This window comes from Euwallacea fornicatus, chromosome 17 (genome assembly GCF_040115645.1).
Source record: "Euwallacea fornicatus isolate EFF26 chromosome 17, ASM4011564v1, whole genome shotgun sequence".
Classification (NCBI taxonomy): Eukaryota; Metazoa; Arthropoda; class Insecta; order Coleoptera; family Curculionidae; genus Euwallacea; species Euwallacea fornicatus.
In genome coordinates, this window is record NC_089557.1 from 214,896 (window position 1) to 223,846 (window position 8,951).

General features: G+C 37.3%; 4 protein-coding genes across 7 annotated transcripts; 2 read left to right on the forward strand and 2 right to left on the reverse strand.

The window, feature by feature from the left end:
• Positions 1–592: 592 nt before the first annotated feature.
• On the reverse strand, positions 593–4,559 carry APP-BP1 (Nedd8-activating enzyme E1 regulatory subunit APP-BP1). 2 transcript variants are annotated; one of them, XM_066291968.1, is made up of 8 exons: positions 4,393–4,559; positions 4,167–4,331; positions 3,932–4,114; positions 2,062–2,351; positions 1,836–2,005; positions 1,453–1,725; positions 992–1,220; positions 593–881 (listed from the first exon to the last, which is right to left on the reverse strand). In XM_066291968.1, the coding sequence occupies exons 1-8, from the start codon at positions 4,458–4,460 to the stop codon at positions 652–654; spliced, it is 1,608 nt and encodes a 535-aa protein (XP_066148065.1). In that variant the 5' UTR covers positions 4,461–4,559; the 3' UTR covers positions 593–651. The 2 variants fall into 2 exon arrangements, with proteins under 2 accessions (XP_066148065.1, XP_066148066.1); XM_066291969.1 differs by lacking the exon at positions 4,393–4,559 and having other exon boundaries at positions 3,916–4,114; positions 4,167–4,303.
• On the reverse strand, positions 2,456–3,847 carry LOC136344477 (enoyl-CoA delta isomerase 1, mitochondrial-like). Its single transcript, XM_066291984.1, has one exon. It carries the CDS (start codon positions 3,532–3,534, stop codon positions 2,698–2,700), a length of 837 nt encoding a protein of 278 aa, XP_066148081.1. The 5' UTR covers positions 3,535–3,847; the 3' UTR covers positions 2,456–2,697.
• Positions 4,560–4,727: 168 nt separating the features above from the next.
• Gdap1 (ganglioside induced differentiation associated protein 1) lies at positions 4,728–7,415 on the forward strand. 3 transcript variants are annotated; one of them, XM_066291982.1, is made up of 6 exons: positions 4,728–4,827; positions 4,891–5,159; positions 5,531–5,720; positions 5,784–5,969; positions 6,022–6,225; positions 6,699–7,415. In XM_066291982.1, exons 2-6 carry the CDS (start codon positions 4,911–4,913, stop codon positions 7,010–7,012), a joined length of 1,143 nt encoding a protein of 380 aa, XP_066148079.1. In that variant the 5' UTR covers positions 4,728–4,827; positions 4,891–4,910; the 3' UTR covers positions 7,013–7,415. The 3 variants fall into 3 exon arrangements, with proteins under 3 accessions (XP_066148079.1, XP_066148078.1, XP_066148080.1); XM_066291983.1 differs by lacking the exon at positions 4,728–4,827 and having other exon boundaries at positions 4,856–5,159; positions 6,699–6,940; positions 7,199–7,415; XM_066291981.1 differs by lacking the exon at positions 4,728–4,827 and having other exon boundaries at positions 4,855–5,159.
• Positions 7,416–7,817: 402 nt separating this feature from the next.
• On the forward strand, positions 7,818–8,776 carry Prosbeta6 (proteasome beta6 subunit). The gene is made up of 2 exons (XM_066291985.1): positions 7,818–8,030; positions 8,087–8,776. Exons 1-2 carry the CDS (start codon positions 7,945–7,947, stop codon positions 8,697–8,699), a joined length of 699 nt encoding a protein of 232 aa, XP_066148082.1. The 5' UTR covers positions 7,818–7,944; the 3' UTR covers positions 8,700–8,776.
• Positions 8,777–8,951: the final 175 nt, after the last annotated feature.

The following is an 8,951-nucleotide window of genomic DNA, read 5'->3' on the forward strand; positions in this document are numbered from 1 at the left end:
CGGTATCGTTGCGGGACTACCTGTCCTCGGTTGCGTTGGTCTGTTGTTGAGTAATATACGCAGAAAAATAAGTTCAACAACATCGGTAATTAATAGATTCACTTGGAAAGATATGTTTTTTTGCATCTAAAAGAGGAAAATCGATCGATGTCATCGAAAAACGTTTCAGTTAAAATTTTCTGTCTTTCCGTGGCGACAATGGCAATCGGCAACGTACGTACGGTACGTTTTTTCCCAAACGCGCTGACTTTATCCCGAACTTGGTTAATGGAAAATGATTAAGAATCGGCCCTTTATCGAAGCATTTGCTTTCTCTCGGCAACTTTTAGTGTTTCGGCAACTAAATTTTCTTTCAATCGCGAACCAGGTTTCTGCAATCCCGTTTTTACCCTGCGACGTTACGGGTCTCAAACGATGCGGCCCCGAACTGTAAATTTGTATTTTCACGGTCTGGGCGAGTGAAGTTTCATACTTTCGTAATTGAAAAAATTGCGTGTTTACCAAGATGCCGGGGAAGACGCAAAACTCACATTTCCGTTGACAAAAACGTGAGAACACCGTTGAAACCTTATTAAATGAAAATACGAACATGTCAAAACGAAGTTTTTCATTGCTTCTCAATTTCCATCCTAAATTTGTACATCACAAAACCTACAAGCAAAAAGAGGCGGAAGTAGAGTTAATTGCATCATATATAAAAGTATTGTTCAATGGTTTATATTGGTTTGTAATCACTTTAATAACTTCTTGCGCCGCACATCCCCCCAATATCGAAGAGACCGAGTGGAGCTCTGCCCCACCGTATCGACACACTTCGTGAACTTTCTCGTCTCTTAATACATGCGAATATCCCCATTCGTTCAGCAGCTTTCCAATTATGCCTAAAAAGAAAAACCAACTTAAGGCACACTCAAGCCAAATTACTATTGATATATCGCCAAGTTCGACAGAAACGCGTGGACCCACAGTAATTTGGTTCTAAACCGCCTACCTTTCAGTTTTAATACATCGGGTTCGACCTGATCGTCCAATTGGCCGGGACAGGCATTGAATTCGTTAATGAACCTCTCTAATCCCCGAAGTATCACATAATAAAAGATCAAACTGTCGGGATCCTCGAAGTACGAAGTTAAATCTAAACTAAGCTTTTCGTACTCGTCTGCTATGCGGCTCCCTTTAATTAAGTACAATTCGCTTGAATGCTTGCAGAAATACTTTACCTGAAAATGATGAATTTAGTATTAAAGAAAAGCATTGAAGCCTAGTTGCGTAGTTTCGGCTTAAATTCCGTATGAAGTTAAAATGAAGATTTTTAAAACAAAGATGGTGGGAAAGGTAGGCCCTTTTTGCACGAAACGTTTGACACAACATTAAATTACATTGTTTGTTGTGTCAAAATCCACATGTAACCGTAGACGAAGTTACACAACTGGGCCCAACCACTCGACTTGCTTCATTTTCTGTTATAATGTCTTGAGGCAGCCCCAAATTTCGAGCGATTTGCGACGCTCTCCTGTAAATGTTTTCCGCCTGTTGCTGCGCTTGCTTTTGGTAGATGTTTTGCAAGGTTATGTAACTGTGAGTGTCGGCCGCCATGTCGGGGAGTGTGCCCCGGACTGGTAAGGCTCCCTCCGTTTCCACCGTTTCCCGCAAGGCCGCACACATGATCCAAAATGACGAACTTTTCTGCGTTAGGTTTACGCAATTCTCATCATCCAATATGCCCTAAAAGAGTACTTAAGTATGTAACAAATGTGTACAGAGAACATGTGATATAAAATATCTAGGATTTTTTTTTATTTCTGCTACGCTACTGATATATGATTATTTCTCACTTGCACATGCTGAGATATAGGTTTTGGACTAATGCACATGTTCACATAATGAATGGCTTGCTCAAAATTTTCCTCCAACATAAATCTATTGTTCCCCTCTTCTGAGTGACCACTGTCCTTAATCATTTGCTTCAACAGCTCTCTCTCCGCCCTCTTCTGGGGCAGATTTCCTATTAAAACAGGGCAAATTTCATCGTTAGCTTGACTCAAAAATCGTCACACTTACCATCGTTACACTCTTTATACTTATTTAAATAATAATATAGGATCACCAAAGGCGGCACATGGCTTTTTTCCTTCTCGTCTAACAATTCTATGTTTATACTGTCTAAATAGTCTTTAAGGGCGGGCCAAGGGTTGTAGAGTCTTAAATCGGGGCATTCATTATCGGGATGCGCTTCTATCACGGTTTGCTCTTTGATTTGAAGTCTAATGTAGCCTAGGAAACCTATGCTTCTGCAAACTAGGAGTGGCACGTTGCAATCCCAGAGATGCTTAGAGAGAGGTATCAGTACTCTAAAAATCATAATATTTCTGGAAAAACACGCGAAAATGATAAAATGTAATGTTTTACGATTTTTTAAAACTAATTTTCATATAAACAGGGTGAAAAGAACGAGTTCTGATAAAGAGTACTTTTTATTCAATTATCAAACTTTAAGGATCATATTACATTGTGCATGACTTCATAAAGATGAACTATTCAGTCTAAAAACTGAAGATGTTGAAGAAAATAGTGCTTTTACATGGTTTATTGTTCACATTGCATACAAAAGAAAATTAAATCGTAATAGTGGCCCTTAATTACAAAACAATTTTTTTATATTTATATTTGATATTTAAAATTACTTAGATCTAAGACTTAAGCTGTTTGTTTCTTTTTAAGGGCCTCAATATACATTCCCAAACTTTTCTGAACTGACTCTTGAGTTACAGTACGAATAAATAATTTTAAATCAGCGTCTCGAGCTTGCACCATCCTCTGTAGTGTGTCTCCTCGTATTATTTTCTTGGACATACTCCTCGCAACTGGGGAAATTCTCACAAACTTCTTTAAGAACTCATTGGCTTTCTCCAAACCTTCCTCCTTAGTTTGCACAATCTCATCAATTAAGCCCACATTTAATGCTTCATTTGTAGTGAAAAGTTTGCCTTCGGTCAAGGCAAGTTCAGTCTTCCTTGGACCAATTACATTACACATTGTATCAGTAAACCACTGTGGGGCAACAATTCCCAGTTGAGTTTCGTTCAGGCCAATCACTGAGTTGGGTACCATCACGCGGTATTCACAAGACATGGAGAGTAAACATCCCCCAGCAGGAGCGGCCCCATTAATTACAGCCACTGTTGGAAAAGATGAGCCATAGAGTGAGATCCAAACGTCTTGCAATGTAGTCCAAAACCGTTTGCATCTGTCCAAGTCAGGTTTATACATTTCGTTTATGTCCAATCCTGCTGAGAAGGTTTTCAAAGCACTGGTTATTATAACTCCACGACTGTGGTTTTTCTCAAGGTCACTTAGAGATTGCTTCAATTCACTGAGGAGCTCCAAGTTGAGACTATTTACAGGTGAACTTTCCAGAGTTAGCACCGAGATGCCAGTTTTGTTGTTCACTTGCACATTCACTAGGTGTGCAGAACTATAACATCGTGCAAGGCTCATGAAGGGCTTAAATTTATATATATTTGATAGGGCCATATTGTGTGCCGAAAAAAATTAAGCCGTTTTAAATAATATTAGTAAGACGTTCAGAAACTGGGTACAAAGGTCAGAAAATGCATTGGTCTTTGAACTGGATTTGGTGAGTGAAGGGTGGGAGAAACCAAGTTAATAAATTGATCCCTCTTTGCAATTTAACTTTGTGACTTCACATTAGACTTGATTGTGAACAAGGTGAATAATTTGTGATTATTGTAAACAATTGCTTAAAACAAATACGAACTCATAACCTCAGTTTTTGTTCTATGAGATGCTTAGGCAGTGGTGCCAAATCTTTATGCACTTCTTCTTTTTGTGGAAAATCAAAATTTCTGCAGGAAAAAATAGTTTTGGATGGTAGAAATAACCAGATTATCTTACATGTATCTGCTCTTACTTTTCTGATAAAGCAGTCGCGATAACGACATCGAAATTCTTAAAGAAATGCTGAGTATTTGATATAATATGCTCAGCAGACTCATCAATATAATCCCCTCGAACATCAGGATTCAACTCCAGCAAGCTTTGAGTGGCTACTTGAGCCCTTGACAGCCCTACTGAGTCATTTTCTAAAAAGAAACTGAAAATTTCTTATGTAGGGAATAAGGTGCCACAACTACAATGAAGCTCACTTCGAACCGATGTCTTCTTCTGCAATTTTCTCGCCATCCACTATGGTAAAGGAGCCGATGCCAGGTAGCACTAAGCTTTTTAGTATCTCAGTGCCTAATGCCGTGGCGTTAATTAAACATATTTTGGAGTTTTCTAATAGTTTTTGACCGTGATCGCCCCAAAGGCTAAAACGATACAAGAATATTTTTTTGTTTTTATAAATAATTAAATTGTAAGTGAAGTTACCGCAGTTGACGGTCATATTTCTTGCTTTTATCGCTTTGTTCTGGTGATTTTGGGGCTGGAGATGACATTATAAATTTAACTAAACTTTTAAATTTCAATAAATTCAAATTTTTTTTTTGTTTTATTTATTCCCTGGAAACTAAAAAAATAACCAAAGATATGTGACATTGACAATGGCGTTTTAACTGTCATTGGCCACGCCAACCATTTCCATGACTCTCAACAATCGGCCATGAAACACGTTGCCTCACGATAGCTTGGTGTTTTCAACTTAATGTGCGCTCCAAACAACGCGATATACTGTCTAATATGAGCAATGTTGCCATCTCATAGTTTAGAACAAGTTTTGGATAAATTGGCAGTTTGGCATTGCGCAAAAGTGCAAAATCGATGCAACCAGACACATAATTGTGTAATATTATATAATTTTAATAAGTAAGAATTCTGAAGACGCTCAATTTCAGTTTGTTTGAGCAAAAAACCATTGGATTGTTTCAGGCGATGAATAAAATTAAAAAATGAAGTACAAATCATTCATTTCCTTCGTCAGTAGGACTTTGAAACGCTCATTGCCGATTTTGTTGATGCTGCGTAAACCTGACTTGTCGGTTTCCTTTCCTTTGAGTGTGGATCCAAATCGATTTGACAAGACAATTGGTGAAGTGGTGGTCAACAATAGTTTAGTAACAAGTGCAAAGATGTCTGGTTGCAGTGAGAAAAATGGTCTGGTGTTATACTATAATGAATATTCCTTTTATTCTCAAAAGGTATTATGTATATATAGTGTGTCCCAAGTTTTCTTCCAAAGGCAGTAGTTGCAGACAGTCAGTACAAAAATGGTTGTTGTAGAGGTTCACTCAAAAGTTCTGTTACTGAGCTTAAGTAATTTTTTGGATTATAAATGATAGATGGCAAACGCATACAAGAAGAGGAAATGTGACACTCTGTATATTTTTTTAAATATTCACTCCTTTTTGCTTGTACATATGTATATATGGAGGCAAAGAATGAATAATGACGGAATGCTAGAATTCTGAATTTCGCAACATTGCAAACGCAATAAAACCCATCATTCATAGCAAAAATTATTTGTCAACTATTAATAAACTATATATCTAGTTAAATATTTAACTTATAGGTTGTAATGGCCTTGTACGAGAAACATTTGCCATTTACTCCCCACAGTATAGAGCTGACTGGTGAACAATATCAACCATGGTTCCTGCAAATAAATCCTAAAGGCGAAGTTCCAGTATTACAAGACACAGGAAAAATTATTTCAGATTCTGCCAGAATAATTGACTACTTAGAAGACAATTTCAGTAATGGTGATCAAATCTCTTTTATAATATTATGTGGGGAGACTCGCAATACACTTTGTTAATCTCTAGGTGACACTCCAAGGCTAGTCCCGCAAGATCAGGGAAATGAAGTGAAGCAAAAAGTAACAAATTTCCGAAATTTGATAGATAACATTAATGGCAACGTTTTAACTGTGGGATCATTGATGCACCCAGAGTTGGCAACTGGTTCTAAAAAAATTCCGTTCATTAAACCTGTTCGGTCTCAGTTATTGAGTCAGTGTCTAATTTATATTATCATCACTTTACTTATTACAACAATTGACAGATGCGGATAAGGATAGTGCAGAGAATTTGAAAAAATATTCCAAAGAAAATGCTGAAGCCCGGCAAATGTTGTTGGAAAAGGCGGAGAATCAGGAAAAGAAGCATGAACAATTGTTAATCAAGGACGAGTTTGTGAAAATTCTGAACGAGACTGAAAAAATATTTGATAAAGTCGAAGCCGAATTGGCAGAGCATGATGCAAATGGTAAAAAAACAGTAGTTGTTTAGATATACATATTTTTTTATATATATCAAGAATGTGTTTGGTATCCTGGCGAGTCATGCTTGAGTTTCGTCACAATTTACATTCCTTCGTCTACTGCGTTCGTTTTTGCAATTTTAGGACCAGAATTCGATGCAGCTCGATGACCTTCAGTTATCGTACTCCGTAACAACAAGCTTTGATCCGACTTTGAAAAGTGAATAAATCAAGCGTGTAAAAATATGACAGCAAAAAATTGAAATATCCAGCCTGCTTCAAGTATTTGATGATCATATGACCACTGCTAAAGCTCTTGAGCGCAAAAACGAACGCAGGTATTATTGTAAAACTCTGACAGATCGCAAACTTTGTTGTAAAATGGTCTGAACAAGATTCCAAAACTCTCAAGACCTGAGGATACCGAAGACGTTAATACGACGCAACATCATTTTTATTTTACAAATTTTACTCTGCAGGTAGCAAAGACTGGTGGTTGTGTTCCGATAGTTTTACCGTCGCGGACATTTCGTTGACTATCTTGTTGCTACGGATCAGCCAAATAGGCATGGAACCCTATTTTTGGAGCGACGGAAAACGACCTCAGGTGGAGAAATATTTTGCTCGAGTACAAGAACGGGAATCGTACAAGAATACCGCTCCCACCTCTTTCTCCTTGGTTAAGACCATTTTTAAGACGCAGATTTCTTTAATTTTGGGGGTTAGTATAGCAACTGCTGTGATATTGGTGGTGAGGGGTTGGTTTCTGATTAAGAAGTTGAGTGGCAAATAGAGGAAAAGTTGCCAGTAACAAATGAAGGAATTGAGACATACAGGCTACAATTGGCAAGAAAAATGTTAAAAAATACATTTAGTGAATTTTTTTCAGGCTTTTGCTCAGATCCCTTCAATTGTTGCATAATTCGCGATCTGAACGTCTACATTTACTGTAAATTAAATTGATAACTTTTTTTGACAGGGGCTGTTCGGCAAGAAAAATCATTAGGATTACAAAGGCACAATGCTTGATTATATTATATTTTTATGTAGCTAATTGCATTATAATATATATACACATATAGAGTGTGCCATTGAAAATACTGCAAATTTTCAATGATACGTCCTGCATATATTAGCTTTTAATGAGTTTTTATTTCTATTTCCGTCGTCGAAAATAAAGAAGTTCGAATTAAAAAGTGTGTAGTAAATTGATTTGTCCAAAAACTCTCAAGACCTAAATATATTTCCTTGTACTTCTGTGTTCCTGATGCTACATGTTAAATTTCAAAACAGATATTGAAAAGTTTATTTGTCCAGGAAAGAATATTTAAAACTAGACAAAACTGTCATTTTGTATGTCAGCTTCGATGATTTTATTGGTGCTTTTTAGAAGAAGAGTTTCATTTGAGGACATTTTTTGGATTGACAACTGACAGAAATACAGTAATATGACAAATATACGCTATAGTTGTACCTTGTTATTATCAATACAATAATTATCTTTACTGATCCCTGATTCTCCGACTTCTTGGCGTACTATCACACCAATCATTTGAAAGTGCCTTCAAAAATCAGCTGTTCTTGACATCTGTCTATAAATTTATTGGAGGGGGAAATTAGTCCTGAAATTTTTCCGGTTTTTGTTTGTCATTCTCAGTGTATTTATCGAATTTAGAAATTGTTTGATATTCTGTGAAACTTTTATTTTCAATTTTCCTCGCAGCAATGTCACTGGCAGTGAAAACCAATTTTCCCGACTATCAAACCGCCCCAATTCAAAACAATTTCAACCCCTACGCAGACAACGGAGGGTGAGTTTATAACTACATCCTTTACTGTCCTTACTTCAACCTCTTTGATCTTCTAGGAGTGTGGTGGCAATTGCAGGGGATGACTACGTTGTAATAGGAGCAGACACACGTTTAAGTGCAGGGTTCTCGATCTATACTCGTGATCAAAGCAAACTCTTTCCCCTCTCAAACACTACTGTGCTGGGCTGCTCAGGCTGCTGGTGCGATACTTTGACTTTAACGAGAATCCTGAAGTCTCGCATGCAGATGTACCAGCAAGAGCACAACAAGACCATGTCAACAACTGCGTGTGCTCAAATGCTCTCTACCATGTTGTACTACAAGAGATTCTTCCCGTATTACATTTCCAATGTGCTGGTAGGGTTGGATGCTGAAGGGAGAGGGTGTGTTTACAGCTATGACCCAATTGGGCATTGTGAGAAACGGACATATAGAGCTGGAGGATCTGCTGGTGCCTTGTTGCAGCCTTTACTGGACAACCAAATTGGGCAAAAAAATATGCTAAATGTGAAAGAGGAGCCAGTTTCTAAGGAGAGAGCTCTTTCCATCATCAAGGATGTGTTTATTTCTGCTGCTGAGCGAGATATTTACACTGGGGACAGCATTTTGATTAATGTTATTACTAAGAATGGTATCAAGGAAGAGACATTCCAGTTGAGGAAGGATTAAGCTCATTTCTAAGATGGTTAAATGATTTAGTTTTTGGGAGGTAACTTTGTTTATTCATAATAAATTCATGTATTTCACATTAATTTTTTTCTCCTTTGACCTACTTAATTCTTTAATATGGAAGATCTAGTTTTAAAGGTAACTATAAGCATAGAGGACATACATTTTTTTGTGCCAAACTGTTAGATTACGTCATCGGTTTTGTGAAGTTTCCGCACATTTTATCTCATCTTTCGCAAATTTTGCACTTTC